This window comes from Panulirus ornatus, chromosome 59, assembly GCF_036320965.1.
Source record: "Panulirus ornatus isolate Po-2019 chromosome 59, ASM3632096v1, whole genome shotgun sequence".
Lineage (NCBI taxonomy): Eukaryota > Metazoa > Arthropoda > Malacostraca > Decapoda > Palinuridae > Panulirus > Panulirus ornatus.
The window spans coordinates 26916366-26937822 of NC_092282.1; the positions used below are offsets into that span (position 1 = coordinate 26916366).

General features: G+C 50.4%; 1 protein-coding gene across 1 annotated transcript in view; it reads right to left on the minus strand.

Moving 5' to 3' along the window:
- Positions 1 to 21457, minus strand: part of cac (calcium voltage-gated channel subunit cacophony) — a 1845957-nt gene that overhangs the window by 1701964 nt on the left and 122536 nt on the right. The window contains exon 3 of the mRNA XM_071696567.1: positions 14174 to 14294. Coding sequence (XP_071552668.1) covers positions 14174 to 14202 — 29 coding nt within the window. The 5' untranslated portion in view covers positions 14203 to 14294. The remainder of the gene's footprint in view (positions 1 to 14173; positions 14295 to 21457) is intronic.

A 21457-nucleotide genomic window follows, 5' to 3' on the forward strand; every position in this document is an offset into this window, starting at 1 on the left:
CCCCTCCTCTCCCCTCACCTCCCCTCTCGATCCCAAACTTGGAAGGTATATAAACTTCTTCCTATAAAAGTATATTTACTTTCTCTCTCTCTCTCTCTCTCTCTCTCTCTCTCTCTCTCTCTCTCTCTCTCTCTCTCTCTCTGTGTATAGAGGCCAGACGTGTCTCCCTCTCCTGCATAACTTTACTAATTACAACACTTCTGAAATAAAGTCATATAATGTAATCCAGGCCACTTCCCTGCAAAGTAATCAGCCGGTCCACAATATGGGTAATTACATGGTAATTACCTGGATGGTGTAGTACAACCTACACCTGTACTATTATGATGATAATAACCCAAGACGAAAATCAAGAGCGGGTTGATCACCTGCTCAGAGCGGAGTTGTCATGTGTAGAAAACGGAGCGATGGGGGGTCTCTGCTTCCTAAAGGGGGTGGGGGGGGGTTGGGGGACCGAGTTATAAACCCTCATTTATCTGATGTTAATAACTGTAGATATAACTGATAATTACAACCTCCCCAGAAGAGCGAGTGGCACTACAGCATGAGGTTATCATGGTCACACAACAGCTAACAACCAACGCAAACATAGCTAAGATATAGCTCACTAACGAAAACAGGAAGTAAGACAATAACGAACGAAAACGGGAAGTAAGACAATGACTAACGAAAACGGGAAGTAAGACAATGACTAACGAAAACGGGAAGTAAGACAATCACTAACGAAAACGGGAAGTAAGACAATGACGAACGAAAACGGGAAGTAAGACAATCACTAACGAAAACGGGAAGTAAGACAATGACTAACGAAAACGGGAAGTAAGACAATCACTAACGAAAACGGGAAGTAAGACAATGACGAACGAAAACGGGAAGTAAGACAATCACTAACGAAAACGGGAAGTAAGACAATCACTAACGAAAACGGGAAGTAAGACAATCACTAACGAAAACGGGAAGTAAGACAATGACTAACGAAAACGGGAAGTAAGACAATCACTAACGAAAACGGGAAGTAAGACAATGACTAACGAAAACGGGAAGTAAGACAATCACTAACGAAAACGGGAAGTAAGACAATCACTAACGAAAACGGGAAGTAAGACAATGATTAACGAAAACGGGAAGTAAGACAATCACTAACGAAAACGGGAAGTAAGACAATCACTAACGAAAACGGGAAGTAAGACAATCACTAACGAAAACGGGAAGTAAGACAATCACTAACGAAAAACAGAAATAAGGGAATATGATACTAATAAAGACGTGAATGAAGATGAAAGAAGGAGGTAAACAAATGAATGTGGGGTTCTAAGGTGATGACAAACAAAGACAAAGCAAACAAACAAACACCAGGTCTCTGTAGTCCAGAACCCAGGATGAACAACATGACCTGAAACACCTGACGGGTCAGGTCAAAGGTCAGGACTTAGTAACCAAGGGTCGTACCGTCGTGTTCAAGGGTCGTACCGTCGTGTTCAAGGGTCGTACCGTCGTGTTCAAGGGTCATACCGTCGTGTTCAAGGGTCGTACCGTCGTGTTCAAGGGTCGTACCGTCGTGTTCAAGGGTCGTACCGTCGTGTTCAAGGATCGTACCGTCGTGTTCAAGGGTCGTACCGTCGTGTTCAAGGATCGTACCGTCGTGTTCAAGGGTCGTACCGTCGTGTTCAAGGGTCGTACCGTCGTGTTCAAGGGTCGTACCGTCGTGTTCAAGGATCGTACCGTCGTGTTCAAGGGTCGTACCGTCGTGTTCAAGGGTCGTAACCTCTCCTTAAAGTCCCCCCCCCCCAGCCCTCACGTCCCCCCCCCTCGTCATGTTGTTCACATTAACAATCATTATCATCATTCAACAACATTTTTAATCATTGCAGTTAATTACGTCACAATATGAGGGGAGGATCAGCGTCCCCTCACTATGACGTCACGCACCTGCTGCTGGTGACCCACTCTGCCAACGGACGGGTCTGACCTGTTGAAATAACAGCAACAGACGTAACGGACCTGTTGACAACAGGACAACGGACCAGTGGAACGTAACGGAACTGTACCACTTGAGAGAAACGTCCACGGACGGCTATATAACCGCTCAGTCACCGTCTATATTGCCGTCATCTTGCCGACACCAAACAGCCACGTGTGTGGGACAGACAACGAGACAGACGGACCCCCGGTCCGGTCCAGCCGTTCCTGGGACACAGTGCTGCTCCTCTGGTCGGTCCATGTACCGCAGGTGGAACGAACCGCTCATCCCAGACCACATGGCCCAGTGGACGTCTTGTGGGAAACACACTGTATGAACACTACGTTCAGACTGCATGAACACTACGTTCAGACTGCATGAACACTACGTTCAGACTGCATGAACACTACGTTCAGACTGCATGAACACTACGTTCAGACTGTATGAACACTACGTTCAGACTGTATGAACACTACGTTCAGACTGCATGAACACTACGTTCAGACTGCATGAACACTACGTTCAGACTGCATGAACACTACGTTCAGACTGTATGAACACTACGTTCAGACTGCATGAACACTACGTTCAGACTGTATGAACACTACGTTCAGACTGCATGAACACTACGTTCAGACTGCATGAACACTACGTTCAGACTGCATGAACACTATGTTCAGACTGCATGAACACGACGTTCAGACTGTATGAACACTACGTTCAGACTGCATGAACACTATGTTCAGACTGCATGAACACTACGTTCAGACTGCATGAACACTACGTTCAGACTGTATGAACACTACGTTCAGACTGTATGAACACTACGTTCAGACTGCATGAACACGACGTTCAGACTGCATGAACACTATGTTCAGACTGCATGAACACTACGTTCAGACTGCATGAACACTACGTTCAGACTGCATGAACACTATGTTCAGACTGCATGAACACTATGTTCAGACTGCATGAACACTACGTTCAGACTGCATGAACACTACGTTCAGACTGCATGAACACTATGTTCAGACTGCATGAACACTATGTTCAGACTGCATGAACACTACGTTCAGACTGCATGAACACTACGTTCAGACTGCATGAAGAGTCACCCAGAGAACTGTGAGGGACACAGACAGATGAGGCAGACCTTGCTGCTCAACCACTATTACTTGTGTGATTTTTCTGTTGTTTCTTCGAAGTTCTTGCGTCGTTTCTGTTGCTCTAATATCTCCCCTACTTCGTAATTTCTGTTTCCCACTGGTACATTTTCTGCTGGTCTGATACCATCTTGGCTTGCCTGGTCATACCTCACCTTGCCTTGTACCGCCTCAGACATTACAGTAACTTCCTCCACTTTTTTCGTCTTAAACCTTTTCTTCTGCTCTTCCGTTTCCTTCTGTTGTTCTAATATTTTTTCATAGAACTTTTAGGTTTTCTGTTGATCTAGTAAATACTGTCTTCATATGTTAACTTAAACTTGTCTGTGTTAATCTGATCACTTGTGTGTGGACTGTGCCACCTCCGTTGCTGTGCTAAAGCTTACTGTTGTCATAATTCTGTTGCCACAGAATACGTATAATAATTTCCACGAGTCTTGGGACCTTTCTGTTGCTTTAGTTACAACGGTGTGTTAACTCCTCTGTTGCACCCTACCCAGCTCTTCTGTTGCTCTCCAACCTTCCTTATCTTTCCTTCTCTCGCGACTGTTGCGACAACAGAGGTCGAAGGTTCTGCCTGTTAATCAACAGTTGAATGGTTGGTAGAGGGGGGGTGTGGGGGTGGGGGGGGGGATAACGTAAGACGACTGGAGCAGACTGGGAGGTGATTGGTTAACTCTGTAATCAGCGTGACACGCCCTAACCAGACGCCACCCGTGACAGACACAGAGGGAGGTGGCTCGCCTCACATCCTGGGGCCACCCCAGATACACGGGGTGGGTTCTTCAGGGGATAAATCCCCCCCAGAATGAGAGGGGCCTGGCCACACCACAGGGATTACAGGTATGGGCATTTAAGGGCATTTGAATCTCCTTGGGCTGACCCGTGTGGGAGGGACATGATCCCCAGCTGGGGTGTGCCGGGAAAAGGCCGGATTAGAGATCTACCGAGAAGCCGGATTAGAGATGCAGGAGATCTAGCGAGGGGCCGGATTAGAGAAGCAGGAAGAGGCCGGATATCTGGGAGGGTAAACAACCAGACATTTGAGGAAACCACGACGTACACAGAGGGAGAAAATGGGAAGTCACCGATACGGTAAGAGAAAACGAGTATTTTTCATGGAGAAAACGTGAAATAGAAATATTCTAAAAATATATGACAAAATCTACGTTTTTTCTTCTTTCGAAATTTTATCCTCAGGAAAGAGAGATGTTTTCCTGAAGGAACTAAAATAATGATTATATAATACCGGTCTGATACACGACGCGCGAACCATTCCCATACAATAGCACACACACACACACACACACACACACACACACACACACACACACAGCTTACGCCAGGTACCCTCTCATCGACCATCAACCACAGGGGAGGATGAACACTTGGGTTGTCTGCAAGTCAGCTACTTTGTCAGGGACTCGAACCCGGGTACGTGGGATATATGGGTTGAAACGCTGACCACGACTTCACAGAGGTTTGTGTGTGTGTGTGTGTGTGTGTGTGTGTGTGTGTGTGTGTGTTATAAAGAATGACTTACACTTTATCTACAGTGAAGACATTGTAGAATGATAGAAGAAAGAACTAATGCTTTCATTATTGTGGCGGAAGACAGAAGCCATCATGTGTGTGAGGAAACACACGTAATATTATGGCAATTAAGACAACTCAAAACTTCATGTATAAAAATAAATCATAAATGGCCATTGACCTTTCTTAGGATAAATATGATCCACAACTTTAAAGGAATTGGAATTACAATATTGATAAAATGTTCAAAATAAAGGTTTAAGAATTATTGTACAGATTTTGTGAACATTATTGTGAGAGTTGAAAATATCACAGAGACTCTCATGACCATATCGTGCCACTTGAGCGATTAAAGACTTTATAGAAAACGGGGATTGGGTCCATAGGGGGAAGGGTAGAGTTTCCAGGTATTGATTTATGGCGAATAAAACACCTTCCCTGACTTGACTAATATGGGAGACCCACGTTGCCAGGGTAACCCGTTGCCGGCGCTCGCCACCACGCCTTAACCCTGGGATTAAGACCACAGTTAATTGGCTATAGGTGGAAGAGGGGGGGGGGCATATATATAGCTGGGGGGGGGGGTTATAGCTTGATGGTGAGGAGGCTTTAGCTTCAAGCTGAAGAGGGAAGGAGGGGGGGGGTGTGGGGAGATGGGCTTAGCTGAATGGTAGATGGAGGAAGGAGAACATGTATGAAAATTCGCTTTGTGTGGAGAGAGAGAGAGAGAGAGAGAGAGAGAGAGAGAGAGAGAGAGAGAGAGAGAGAGAGAGAGAGAGAGAGAGAGAGGTTGTGAGCCGAATGGAAAGTTGACAACATGTCGCTCAGTGTCTTGTCTTTCCCCGAAGAGATGATGGTTCGAATCCCTCCCTCCCGCGCGACCCCTCCCCCATCTCCAGTGGGCGCCTCCATCCACGCCCCCTGTGGTGAAGTGGCAGGTAATGGCCAGCCTGACTGTGACCTGCTTCATGTGAGGGTCGTTTGAGGTCACCTGTTGCATCCTTCAACAGGGCCGAGTGTGTCACCTGTTACGTGTCAGGGAGGTCATCCCCCCGTCCCATGTGGGGGTCACCCACTTGTGAGGGGTGGGGGGGGAGGGGGTCATCTGGTCCGTGTGTGTGTGTGTGTGTGTGTGTGGGTCACGGGGTAAACTACATAACACGTACGCCATCACAACTTTACTAAATATTGTTACGTTTGTGGAGAGAATTGTGTTATGTTAATTCATAAACAAATGTGACAATTTAACATTATAGATTAACAATGAACATTTCAAGTTAACATTTCACATTAAGAATGATCAATTATAACTCAAATTCAACATCAAAAGTTAACATTTAACTTAAAGGTTAACATTACATATTCATTCATTTCTAACTATGTAATGTTCAACGTGTGTTACCGGACCCCGCCCGCTCCAGGAGTAAAGTGTCGTCAAAGAACTTCGTGTCATGTTGTCCCTGCTGCTGATTGTGGCGCAGTTGAGTGCACAGGCAGAGAATATCATCCTGTTCTCTTGTGTTCTGCGCTGAACATGAACACATGATGATGATGATGATGAACATGATGATGATGATGGTGAACATGACGTCTGTTCTATGAACTACAAATGAACATGGTAGTTTCCTGTCGTGTATGGAAGCATTTCCAAGTTTCAGTTTCCAATATGACCTGGACAACGTACATTTCATCAACATTAATTACGAAAAATAGAACAAGAACAACAATAACAACACTGGACAGAAGTCAAGAACTTGTGTAATTATGAACATGTTCACAACCTGACTCAGATCAATGACTGTGCAACACTTCATTACTTCATTGTGAAATGGTGAACAATGTTCTACATAACAACACAACTCCAGCAAGTTGTTCACAACCACACAACGGTATAACACGTCTAACATGAACACACATATCTACTGACCTACACACTCTACATCCTGTTGTTGTAATGATCTTTCTGTGCTACACTGTGGCACTTAACATGTGTCTTTCTGTGCTATACCGTGGCACTTAACACGTGTCTTTCTGTGCTACACTGTGGCACTTAACACGTGTCTTTCTGTGCTATACCGTGGCACTTAACACGTGTCTTTCTGTGCTACACCGTGGCACTTAACACGTGTCTTTCTGTGCTACACTGTGGCACTTAACACGTGTCTTTCTGTGCTATACCGTGGCACTTAACACGTGTCTTTCTGTGCTACACTGTGGCACTTAACACGTGTCTTTCTGTGCTATACCGTGGCACTTAACACGTGTCTTTCTGTGCTACACTGTGGCACTTAACACGTGTCTTTCTGTGCTATACCGTGGCACTTAACACGTGTCTTTCTGTGCTACACTGTGGCACTTAACACGTGTCTTTCTGTGCTATACCGTGGCACTTAACACGTGTCTTTCTGTGCTACACTGTGGCACTTAACACGTGTCTTTCTGTGCTACACTGTGGCACTTAACACGTACGTTTCTGTGCTACACTGTGGCACTTAACACGTGTCTTTCTGTGCTACACTGTGGCACTTAACACGTACGTTTCTGTGCTACACTGTGGCACTTAACACGTCTCTCTCTGTGCTACACTGTGGCACTTAACACGTACGTTTCTGTGCTACACTGTGGCACTTAACACGTCTCTCTCTGTGCTACACTGTGGCACTTAACACGTCTCTCTCTGTGCTACACTGTGGCACTTAACACGTACGTTTCTGTGCTACACTGTGGCACTTAACACGTGTCTTTCTGTGCTACACTGTGGCACTTAACACGTACGTTTCTGTGCTACACTGTGGCACTTAACACGTCTCTCTCTGTGCTACACTGTGGCACTTAACACGTCTCTCTCTGTGCTACACTGTGGCACTTAACACGTCTCTCTCTGTGCTACACTGTGGCACTTAACACGTACGTTTCTGTGCTACACTGTGGCACTTAACACGTGTCTTTCTGTGCTACACTGTGGCACTTAACACGTACGTTTCTGTGCTACACTGTGGCACTTAACACGTCTCTCTCTGTGCTACACTGTGGCACTTAACACGTACGTTTCTGTGCTACACTGTGGCACTTAACACGTCTCTCTCTGTGCTACACTGTGGCACTTAACACGTCTCTCTCTGTGCTACACTGTGGCACTTAACACGTACGTTTCTGTGCTACACTGTGGCACTTAACACGTGTCTTTCTGTGCTACACTGTGGCACTTAACACGTACGTTTCTGTGCTACACTGTGGCACTTAACACGTCTCTCTCTGTGCTACACTGTGGCACTTAACACGTCTCTCTCTGTGCTACACTGTGGCACTTAACACGTCTCTCTCTGTGCTACACTGTGGCACTTAACACGTCTCTCTCTGTGCTACACTGTGGCACTTAACACGTCTCTCTCTGTGCTACACTGTGGCACTTAACACGTCTCTCTCTGTGCTACACTGTGGCACTTAACACGTCTCTCTCTGTGCTACACTGTGGCACTTAACACGTCTCTCTCTGTGCTACACTGTGGCAGTTAACACTTACGTTTCTGACAGTAGTTGTGTCAAAGCGGATTGAGAGTGGAGTCCTGTGTTGTACTATCCTAAGTAGTACTAGGGCAAGAGGGAAGTACTAGGGCAAGAGGGAAGTACTAGGGCAAGAGGGAAGTACTAGGGTAGGAGGAAAAAGGTAGGAGGACAAGAGAATGGTGGAGTATGGGTACAGGGGATGGGGGGAAGGAGGAGGAGGAGGGGTTGGTGAGTGACTGGCCTGGTGGGTGGTGGTGGTGGGTGGTGGTGGGTGTGGGTGGGGGTGGGTAAGTCATCCCTTAATCTGTTGGTGGTAAGGATGAGCGAGGCGCCCGCCCGCCCGCCCGGCCCACACGGAGGACGGGAGGAGGAGGGAAGCTGAAGAAGTTGGGTAAAGAGAGACGGCAGCCTGGGTGACGGGTGGACGGGTGACGGCAGCCTGGGTGACGGGTGGACGGGTGGACGGGTGACGGGTGACGGCAGGACCCAGGTCCTGCTGGAGGCTCACGTCATGTGTGTGGGTGAAGCAGGAGGGAGACTCCCACACTTGACCACAGACACACGAGCCAGTGTGGGGCTGTGCCTCGCCCCCACACACCCACACCCACACACACCCACACACACACCCACACCCACACCCACACACCCACACCTACACACACACCCACACCCACACCCACACACACACCCACACCCACACCCAGGTTTCTCAGTGGTATAATGACGTGTGTTGCCAGTGTGCAGGTGGTGACCAGTGCCACCTGGCTGGCCAGCTGGGCATGAGGCACGTCCCTCCTCATACACACTCATAATGATGGAGTCTGGTGGTCACTTACACCTTGACCTGACCTCCTGCACGGGGTCACGTGCACGACCACCTTGACCTGACCTCCTGCAGGAGGTCACGTGCACGACCACCTTGACCTGACCTCCTTCAGGGGGTCACGTGCACGACCACCTTGACCTGACCTCCTGCACGGAGGTCACGTGCACGACCACATTGACCTGACCTCCTGCAGGGGGTCACGTGCACGACCACCTTGACCTGACCTCCTGCAGGAGGTCACGTGCACGACCACCTTGACCTGACCTCCTTCAGGGGGTCACGTGCACGACCACCTTGACCTGACCTCCTGCAGGGGGTCACGTGGACGACCACCTTGACCTGACCTCCTGCAGGGGGTCACGTGCACGACCACCTTGACCTGACCTCCTGCAGGGGGTCACGTGGATGACCACCTTGACCTGACCTCCTGCAGGGGGTCAGGTGGACGAGCAGGTTCAGGCAAGTCTCGCCTTTATGTCGGCACTGCAAGACTGACCTCACTCAAGTGGGTGACTACTTACATGCGACCCCGGCCTGACCCCCACACCTGTACACAGGTCATACCAGGTCAACACGCGGGCTCCTTCCTCACACAACACATCCTCCGCCTCAGGTCAACCTGGTGTGACGTGTACGTGACACAGGTCAACAACCTCTGCTGGCTACAGTGGTCAGGTGGTGACCTTCAGGTGGTGGTCAACATAACACAGGCCCCGGCCTCACCATGCTCCTCACAACCACCTCCTCACCCTGCTCCTCACCACAACCACCTCCTCACAACTCAACCATTCCTTCCTGAGAGCAGTTGGTTCTGACGCCAGCTTCGCCTTCCCTTAAATCACCAGCTGAGGTTGTGAGTTTCACATGTTGTTGTCTGCCTCACGTCCTTCACAACCCTCCTAACAACCCTCAACCCACGAACGACCGTCAGGCTCGTTAAGCGTCGCCTGCACAACTACTGACCTTAAATGAGGAAGGACGACCCTATGTTGTAATGTAGGACGACCCTATGTTGTAATGTAGGACGACCCTATGTTGTAATGTAGGACGACCCTATGTTGTAATGTAGGACGACCCTATGTTGTAATGTAGGACGACCCTATGTTGTAATGTAGGACGACCCTATGTTGTAATGTAGGACGACCCTATGTTGTAATGTAGGACGACCCTATGTTGTAATGTAGGACGACCCTATGTTGTAATGTAGGACGACCCTATGTTGTAATGTAGGACGACCCTATGTTGTAATGTAGGACGACCCTATGTTGTAATGTAGGACGACCCTATGTTGTAATGTAGGACGACCCTATGTTGTAATGTAGGACGACCCTATGTTGTAATGTAGGACGACCCTATGTTGTAATGTCTTGTACGGGTTCATCTCGGAGCGAGGCTTCGAACCCTGCCGTACTCTGACCCACGTGTGGACACGCGCCCCGCCAGCGAGGCTTCACAACCAACGCTTCGAATAATCGCCTCAAATTTACCGATTCATTTCCCTCATCAGTGAGGAGCGCCTGGCCTGGCCTGGCCTGCCCCGGCACGTGTGTTGCCGCGTGGCTGCCATGCGTCACATAGTTTCGTGGTCACACAACTCGTGGGAAGTTGTGGTTGTGACACAACTCCCACACAACTCGGGCTCTCGTTCCTCCCACTAAACTTGACCCCACCGTCATGCATCAGCCAGCCAGCAGCTTGTGGTGACCACGACGCGCACGCACTACGGTCATGCACGCCATGCACCGCGTTGTCTACACCTCCAAAACCTTCCTCTAATGTTGTGATGTTGTTATAACTCTCACCTACAACCTCACTCAAGACACAGGAAACGTCACATACCAGCAACCCACCACAACACAGCTTCTGTTTCAACACATCTTCCCACAGACAGTTGAGCCAGAGGGAGGGGTGGATACAGACAGTTGAGCCAGAGGGAGGGGTGGATACAGAGAGTTGAGCCAGAGGGAGGAGTGGATACAGAGAGTTGAGCCAGAGGGAGGGGTGGATACAGAGAGTTGAGCCAGAGGGAGGGGTGGATACAGAGAGTTGAGCCAGAGGGAGGGGTGGATACAGAGAGTTGAGCCAGAGGGAGGGGTGGATACAGAGAGTTGAGCCAGAGGGAGGGGTGGATACAGAGAGTTGAGCCAGAGGGAGGGGTGGATACAGAGAGTTGAGCCAGAGGGAGGGGTGGATACAGACAGTTGAGCCAGAGGGAGGGGTGGATACAGACAGTTGAGCCAGAGGGAGGGGTGGATACAGAGAGTTGAGCCAGAGGGAGGGGTGGATACAGAGAGTTGAGCCAGAGGGAGGGGTGGATACAGAGAGTTGAGCCAGAGGGAGGGGTGGATACAGAGAGTTGAGCCAGAGGGAGGGGTGGATACAGAGAGTTGAGCCAGAGGGAGGGGTGGATACAGAGGAGCAATTCTGGTTTTCTCTTGAGTTACAACTTGAGTTTTTTCCTTCAGATCCCCTCGATGTTGACCCTCAGGTCACGTGTTAGCTGACCCTCCCATGTAGTGCAATGTGGTTGACACATGACCTTATCTTGACCCCATGTTGTCCCGTCCTGATCACGTGGACGGGTCAACCATGGAGGACCAACGTGTGGTTCTGTACCTCATAACATGGAAGATGTGTTCACCCAGACCCAACCATTCCCCCTGACCCCTCACACAAGCACGAGGGGAGCACACACAACACGAGGCCTCACGAGGGGAAAAAAAGAGGTATGTTGAATGTTGTGGAGGACCATGTTGGTGTGTGCGCCTGCCAGCCACTGTGTACAGGTTGTACTGGAACTAGTTACAACATGTATTCCCCTCACCACCCAGACAGACCCCGTCTTAATCATGTATTCCGTGCAATACCGTGCACGGTACACAGGTGTACCATACAGTGTACCTTACCGTACCGTATCATATTCATTGCTGGCCCACACCAGCTTAACTTACCTAAGCTGATAACTGCCAGTTTAATCTGCCCTCAAGGATTATGACCCACCAAGCTTAAGCTTAACCTTCAAGCTCTCCAGCACAACGGTACGACCCTAGAGCACTATGGTACGACCCTAGAGCACGACGGTACGACCCTAGAACATGACGGTACGACCCTAGAACAAGGCGGTACGACCCTAGAACACGACGGTACGACCCTAGAGCACGACGGTACGACTCTAGAACATTACGGTACGACCCTAGAGCACGACGGTACGACCCTAAACCACGAAGGTACGACCTTAAGAACGACGGTACGACCCTAAGAACGACGGTACGACCCTGGACCACGACGGTACGATCCTCGAGCACGAGGGTACGACCCTAGAACACGGCGGTACGACCCTAGAACACGGCGGTACGACCCTAGAACACGGCGGTACGACCCTAGAGCACTATGGTACGACCCTAGAGCACGACGGTACGACCCTAGAACATGACGGTACGACCCTAGAGCACGACGGTACGACCCTAGAACATTACGGTACGACCCTAGAGCACGACGGTACGACCCTAAACCACGAAGGTACGACCCTAAGAACGACGGTACGACCCTAAGAACGACGGTACGACCCTGGACCACGACGGTACGATCCTCGAGCACGAGGGTACGACCCTAGAACACGGCGGTACGACCCTAGAACACGGCGGTACGACCCTAGAACACGGCGGTACGACCCTAGAGCACTATGGTACGACCCTAGAGCACGACGGTACGACCCTAGAACATGACGGTACGACCCTAGAACAAGGCGGTACGACCCTAGAACACGACGGTACGACCCTAGAGCACGACGGTACGACCCTAAACCACGAAGGTACGACCCTAAGAACGACGGTACGACCCTGGACCACGACGGTACGACACCTTGGCTATTAAGGAGAGGCCTTAACTATGGGTCAGGTCAAAGGCCAAACCATCATACAAAAGGGTCGTACCGTCGTGCTCAAGGGTCGTACCGTCGTGCTCAAGGGTCGAACCGTCGTGCTCAAGGGTCGTACCGTCGTGCTCAAGGGTCGAACCGTCGTGCTCAAGGGTCGTACCGTCGTGCTCAAGGGTCGTACCGTCGTGCTCAAGGGTCGTACCGTCGTGCTCAAGGGTCGAACCGTCGTGCTCAAGGGTCGTACCGTCGTGCTCAAGGGTCGTACCGTCGTGCTCAAGGGTCGTACCGTCGTGCTCAAGGGTCGTACCGTCGTGCTCAAGGGTCGAACCGTCGTGCTCAAGGGTCGAACCGTCGTGTTCAAGGGTCGTACCGTCGTGATCAAGGGTCGTACCGTCGTGTTCAAGGGTCGTACCGTCGTGCTCAAGGATCGTACCGTCGTGCTCAAGGGTCGTACCGTCGTGCTCAAGGGTCGTACCGTCGTGTTCAAGGGTCGTACCGTCGTGATCAAGAGTTTGAACCGTACCAATTATAACAAATTATTAATAATCTTTATTTTCTACAATAATGTCGTACCTTCCTCATACAAACACTACATTTCCTTGTTGAATGTCATCTGTCTATATTGGAGTCGACTGAAGCAACACTAGCAATACCCGCTAACTTTCAGAGCAGTGTTACAATGTGCCTATACCTAACACTAGCAATACCCGCTAACTTTCAGAGCAGTGTTACAATGTACCTATACCTAACACTAGCAATACCCGCTAACTTTCAGAGCAGTGTTACAATGTACCTATACCTAACACTAGCAATACCCGCTAACTTTCAGAGCAGTGTTACAATGTACCTATACCTAACACTAGCAATACCCGCTAACTTTCAGAGCAGTGTTACAATGTGCCTATACCTAACACTAGCAATACCCGCTAACTTTCAGAGCAGTGTTACAATGTGCCTATACCTAACACTAGCAATACCCGCTAACTTTCAGAGCAGTGTTACAATGTACCTATACCTAACACTAGCAATACCCGCTAACTTTCAGAGCAGTGTTACAATGTGCCTATACCTAACACTAGCAATACCCGCTAACCTTCCGAGTTAGGTCACCATGTCCCCGTATCTTGCCTCAGTGATCGATAATCAATGTACACCAGCGTGACCTGGTGTGACCTGGTGCGCGACGAGGTCACCTATGTTCGCCACGGCCGCTTGATTTCACCGGAAATGTCGCCCGTGTATCGCCCAGACAGTGTTGACAACTCTCACCCGCATCGCCAGCATACGTAAGCGACAGTGTTACCAACCTTAATCCTTTGGTGCAAGACGAAGACATTTTTTGTATTATAATCCTTAGCTGTCGAGGTGGGGGGGAGGGGGGGGGTACTCCAGCTTAGCTGTCGAGGTGGAGGAGGCATTCCAGCTTACCTGTAAGGGAGGAGAAAATACTGTATTAATTATACACATTATATCAAGCCTGAGTATGTGTCATCAGTTATCTAACAAACAAACATAAAGTAAAATAACTGATTAACGAAGTAAATAAAGAAAACATGTCCATGATAAAGAATAATGAAAATAAATAAATTTATCCGAAAATATTTACATAAAGTCGAGTATATATATATATATATATATATATATATATATATATATATATATATATATATATATACATATCCCTGGGGATAGGGGATTAAGAATACTTCCCACGTATTCCCTGCGTGTCGTAGAAGGCGACTAAAAGGGGAGGGAGCGGGGGGCTGGAAATCCTCCCCTCTCGTTTTTTTTTTTTTTTCAAATTTTCCAAAAGGAACAGAGAAGGGGGCCAGGTGAGGATATTGCCTCAAAGGCCCAGTCCTCTGTTCTCAACGCTACCTCGCTAACGCGGGAAATGGCGAATAGTATGAAAGAAAGAATATATATATATATATATACAGACACATCTGCGGGAGGAGGGGTGTGGTTGGAGGAGCAAGGTTACTGTGTACAGAAGTGGTCACCCGCACCTCCAGCTGGACGACCCACACAACGAAACAATGAAATTACGAACTTGTGAAGTTGTGTGTACATTATGGTGGGGGGGGGGGTGACGTCATCATGCTCCCACTACCCTGGTCTTGTGTGTCGTCAGGAAGTGTTTACTGTCATGGTTCTCCTGTTAACCTAACAACGTAATCACCTGTTGTTATCAAGTTACAACTTTCCCTTCCCTCCTGTACAGTGAGAGCTGTGTCGCCCTTGACCTCGTACAAGGTCGACCTCAGGATCTGCCTCACACATCGGCTGCGGTTCCTCACTTCTCGTTGCGTCGAGCGAGGCGACCAATCAGGCTCTCTCCTGCAGCAGGCCACGAGCACTGACGTGCGCACGTCCTGCACGCTATGGTCCTCCTGCAGGCAGGCGCTGACGAAGTCCGGTGTCAGTGCTGACGAGGGTGTGGACCAAGGGTGGTCTGAAGGCCCACACAACACTACAGCACAAGGGTATATACCAGCGGTCACACGGACACGCGCTCCTGACGGTGGAGAAGCCCCCTCCAGGGGCGCCTTGATCACAGCAACACACGTTCACACGCTGCGCTGTCTGCGCATGTGGCGTTACATACGTTCAGGTCAGGTCAGGTCAGGTCAGGTCAGGGAGGCGGGGCATGGCGACTACGTTAACAGTGTGGTTAGTATGAGCGTGTCCACTAAACTGGCTGGCTAACCATCACGTCCCATACAGGTTGGCCTCTGGTGTCGCTAAGGTCAAGCGTCGAGTTCTCGATCCCTGAGGTCAGTCTAGGTCAAATAAGGTCACATGAGAATACCGTCCATCTCTGAATACAATAATTATGATGATGGTCAGGTAGACACAGCGTTGTGAGCCCGGCTACATGACTCATGACTCAAAGATTGAAGCTACTACCATCTTTGACCAGAACCACCAACGTGTACTCATCATGTTACAACTACTGACAATATTACATATATATATATATATATATATATATATATATATATATATATATATATATATATATATATATATACACACACACAATGTAAGACAGGTTCCCGTTCATGGAGCAACAAACTCGCGCATTTAAAAATTCCAATCCTGGCCGGGCCGGCATGTGAATCATAGTCAGCAACGCTAACCATTATCCTTTCTTCCTCAGTTCATGTGTGGCAAGACGAGGCATCAGGAACCAAGTGCCGGACCCGAGGGAAATTATCCGTGGCCATCAGGCACGTGTCTGTGTCCCGGGGTCCCCCAGCGTGGCCCGCTCCTCTCCCCTTACTTCTGCAGTTCTCCTGCTGGAGTTGCTCGCATGGCTGCTTCCCCTCCAGCCAGCAGGCAACCCTCGCCACACACACGCCATCTGACATCAGCCAGCAGGCAACCCTCGCCACACACACGCCATCTGGCATCAGCCAGCAGGCAACCCTCGCCACACAGACGCCATCTGGCATCAGAAAACCGTCACAAATGGCGTCTGGAACCACCACCAGGTCTTGTGGCCACGTACGGACCCCACTGATCAAGATCCTGCACTTCCTTCGCCAAGGCAAGTAAACCATGAGGAACCACAGCGGACCCAACCTGTGGCCTTTATGAACACCATCCCTCAAGGTCATGGTCGTACACAGTGGCACAGATTCCATCTTGAGTGTGGCACAGTCAGACGACCTGCCACGACCTGCCTCAGTCACCAATGGCAACGAACACATCCCAACACCACGACTGCACTGTACACTTCATACCTTCACCTAGTGTTTCCAAAATGCTGCCTCTCTCTCTCTCTCTCTCTCTCTCTCTCTCTCTCTCTCTCTCTCTCTCTCTCTCTCTCTCTCTCTCATAATCCAAGATCAGTGTTGCTTCCCCACAGTTCCTGCCAACCACTCAGTCATCCATCTATCTCCTCACTCCATCATGCAATATCCAGCACAACTTACATGTCACACAGAGGCGCTGGGGTCTTCACGACCCCCCCCCCCCCACCCCCACCCAGGTGGTCTTTCCAGAGTTCCTGGACGTGCTGGAAGCACACACAGCAAGACCATGACGCCCTCACCTTCACCAACCTGCCCCCATCTGCACACATTACCAATGTGGAACTGCATGTACTGACCTCCAGCAGATAACCTGGTCACAGACCACCAGGTCTTGTGTTATCTGTCCTTCCCATGTACTGTCCTCCAGCAGATAACCTGGTCATAGACCACCAGGTCTTGTGTTATCTGTCCTTCCCATGTACTGTCCTCCAGCAGATAACCTGCTCATAGACCATCAGGTCTTGTGTTATCTGTCCTTCCCATGTAATGTCCTCCAGCAGATAACCTGGTCATAGACCATCAGGTCTTGTGTTATCTGTCCTTCCCATGTACTGACCTCCAGCAGATAACCTGGTCATAGACCATCAGGTCTTGTGTTATCTGACCTTCCCATGTACTGACCTCCAGCAGATAACCTGGTCACAGACCACCAGGTCTTGTGTTATCTGACCTTCCCATGTACTGTCCTCCAGCAGATAACCTGGTCACAGACCACCAGGTCTTGTGTTATCTGACCTTCCCATGTACTGTCCTCCAGCAGATAACCTGGTCATAGACCACCAGGTCTTGTGTTATCTGTCCTTCCCATGTACTGTCCTCCAGCAGATAACCTGCTCATAGACCATCAGGTCTTGTGTTATCTGTCCTTCCCATGTACTGTCCTCCAGCAGATAACCTGGTCATAGACCATCAGGTCTTGTGTTATCTGACCTTCCCATGTACTGACCTCCAGCAGATAACCTGCTCATAGACCATCAGGTCTTGTATTATCTGTCCTTCCCATGTACTGTCCTCCAGCAGATAACCTGGTCACAGACCACCAGGTCGTGTGCTACGTGGCCACCCCGTGCACAGTGACCCCAGCCATCACTACCTGCTCCAGTTCCTCAGTGTTAGCCGAGGTCTTGCCCCACAACCCCACTCACGTAACACCGGGGTACACAACCCCACCACACAACACCTGCCCTCTCACCCACAACCTGGGTGTTGTGACATATTGTAGCACTCAGTAATCGTACGTCTGGCATCATGTATATCTACCATTACCGTCAACGTCAAGAATCTATGGCAGATCTTGATGTAATCATGTTGTGTACGTGTCTCGTTACTCGGTCATGACCCACACTGCCCCTAGGTCGTCAGGAGGTCATCAGTGTACCTCTCTGACCTCCACGTGAGGCCCCTCCCTCGTTAACCACATCATCACAACTCATCACTCCTCTCTGACGTCATCACCCCCCCGCTGAATGAGGTTCCGTAATCCAATCTCTTTTTCTCGCCCCACCACACATTGTCTCCCTCCTCCTCACCCTGCTGCAGGAGCCTCCTCCTCCTCCTCCCCCTGCTGCTGCAGGAGCCTCCTCCTCCTCCTCCCCCTGCTGCTGCAGGAGCCTCCTCCTCCTCCTCCCCCTGCTGCAGGAGCCTCCTCCTCCCCCTGCTGCAGGAGCCTCCTCCTCCTCCTCCCCCTGCTGCAGGAGCCTCCTCCTCCTTCTCCTGCAGGATGCCCTGAGCCACCATAACCTCCAGCTACACAGCTTCCCCTGGCCTCCACCACAACCACCTCAACATTGCCACCACATTTCCATCTTCACGTGACCTGGCCTCACCCCCACACGTGCCACCATGGTCAACAAGGCACATACATCAACCTGGTCCTCCTACACATACATCAACCTGGTCCTCCTACACAGCTCCGCAGGTCACATCCGTCTGGCCTAGGTCAACCCGCCGCGGGGTAATGACATCACAATATATTTTCCATTCATCTTTCCGACAAAATTTCCATGTCGGTATACCTCCAGCGTTGGTTCATGGCGGCTGGTGTGCCGGAGGGAGAGGTGGAAGGGAGGAGCCTTCTGCTGTACTGTACTGACTCCATCTATAGTGGTGGGTGAGGGAGGAGCCTTCTGCTGTACTGTACTGACTCCATCTATAGTGGTGGGTGAGGGAGGAGCCTTCTGCTGTACTGTACTGACTCCATCTATAGTGGTGGGTGAGGGAGGAGCCTTCTGCTGTACTGTACTGACTCCATCTATAGTGGTGGGTGAGGGAGGAGCCTTCTGCTGTACTGTACTGTCTCCATCTATAGTGGTGGGTGAGGGAGGAGCCTTCTGCTGTACTGTACTGTCTCCATCTATAGTGGTGGGTGAGGGAGGAGCTGCTATATCAACATTGCTATGTACGAGCCGATGTTTCCTCTGGCTCTGGTCAAAGTTCAAGTGGTTCAGTAATTGCTCTGACCAGCTGCCATCACTCGTAGTCTTTTGATCTCGCCCCTGACCCAACACTTGACCTCCCCCTGTGTGTGTGTGTGTGTGTGTGTGTGTGTGTGTGTGTGTGTGTGTATACCAAGTCTTCTATACTTCAACCCATTTTCCTTCTATTGCTCTGGAGTCGTGGGTTGTTAACATGAAGGTCCCATCCTTAACTACCGTACGACTGGACGACCTTAACGGGTCGTTCGTTGGCAGCATGATCGTGTGCAGTGAGTGGGCAACCTGGCGCCGGGACACAGATAGACACGTGTCTATCACCAGGACCCCTAGTGGTACTGATAGACACGTGTCTATCACAGTAACACGACTCACCACACAGAGATGGACGCAGCGTCCTGGGTTGCGGTATGAAGCGCGACACTGGAATGGCCTTGTTCGAGTCTGTGTGGCGAGGCATGATGAGCGTGGCTGTGCGGCCACTAAGCTGGCAGGGTTCGAAACTCAATATATACTCGACCAAGACAGAGGATCGGTCCAGTCTAGCCTTCATGTCATCCAGTCCAACTCTAGCCAGCCTATCCTCCCTCACCATCCCTCTCTACTTCCTTCCCTCACTCCCCCATCACCCACCATCACCTCACCTTCATGCAACACACGACAACTGAATCACCATATCTTCCCCAGCAGGACTACCCGTTTTCCCCGGGTACAGACCGTCCCACCCATCACCACTCATGCCTCCCACCCATCACCACTCATGCCTCCCACCCATCACCACACACGCATCCCACCCATCACCACTCATGCCTCCCACCCATCACCACACACGCGTCCCACCCATCACCACTCACGCCTCCCACCCATCACCACTCACGCCTCCCACCCATCACCACTCACGCCTCCCACCCATCACCACACACGCCTCCCACCCATCACCACACCTGCAGTGTACCACCTTGGCTTGTCCTCTACCACACCTACTTGTTAATATCTACCATATATGATCCACCTCCACAATGGAAGGTCTGGAACAGTGATGGGTGGTGTGGTGTGTGTGGTGTGGTGTGTGGTGTGTGTGGTGTGGTGTGTGTGGTGTGGTGTGGTGTGTGTGGTGTGGTGTGTGTGGTGTGGTGTGGTGTGGTGTGGTGTGTGTGGTGTGGTGTGGTGTGGTGTGTGTGGTGTGGTGTGGTGTGTGTGGTGTGGTGTGTGTGGTGTGGTGTGTGTGGTGTGGTGTGTGTGGTGTGTGTGGTGTGGTGTGTGTGTGTGGTGTGGTGTGTGTGGTGTGGTGTGTGTGGTGTGGTGTGTGTGGTGTGGTGTGTGTGTGTGTGGTGTGGTGTGTGTGGTGTGTGTGTGGTGTGGTGTGTGTGGTGTGGTGTGTGTGGTGTGGTGTGTGTGGTGTGGTGTGTGTGGTGTGTGTGGTGTGGTGTGGTGTGTGTGGTGTGTGTGGTGTGGTGTGTGTGTGTGTGTGGTGTGTGGTGTGGTGTGTGTGGTGTGTGTGGTGTGGTGTGTGTGGTGTGGTGTGTGTGGTGTGGTGTGTGTGGTGTGTGTGGTGTGGTGTGGTGTGGTGTGTGGTGGTGTGTGGTGTGGTGTGTGTGTGTGTGTGGTGTGTGTGTGTGGTGTGGTGTGTGTGGTGTGTGTGTGTGGTGTGTGGTGTGGTGGTGTGTGTGGTGTGTGGTGTGGTGTGGTGTGGTGTGGTGTGTGTGGTGTGGTGTGTGGTGTGGTGGTGTGTGTGTGGTGGTGTGTGGTGTGGTGTGGTATGGTGTGGTGTGTGGTGTGTGTGGTGTGGTGTGTGTGGTGTGTGGTGTGGTGTGGTATGGTGTGGTGTGTGTGGTGTGTGTGGTGTGGTGTGTGTGGTGGTGTGTGGTGTGGTGTGGTATGGTGTGGTGTGTGGTGTGTGTGGTGTGTGGTGTGGTGTGTGTGGTGTGGTGTGGTGCGTGTGGTGTGGTGTGGTGTGGTGTGTATGGTGTGGTGTGTGTGGTGTGGTGTGTGTGGTGTGGTATGGTGTGTGTGGTGTGGTGTGGTATGAGCCAGGTGAGGGAGGAGTGTAGTGACGTCATGGTGGAGTGTGTGTGAACACCGTCTACCATACATGACCTGTGTGGTTCACATCATGACGCAAACTTGCATCATAATGACGATCAACATCATCATTATGGCATAGTAAGAACACATCATCATCATCATCACATCACTATCATCATCATGATGATAGTGATGATGATGTGTTGAAGATGACACACAAAGTGGACGCAGACCAGACTCTCCCTGGCCGTAGTCATGGTAACCGAGAATGACCTCTAAGTACACCGTACGTTAAGCTCAATCTTCCACAACT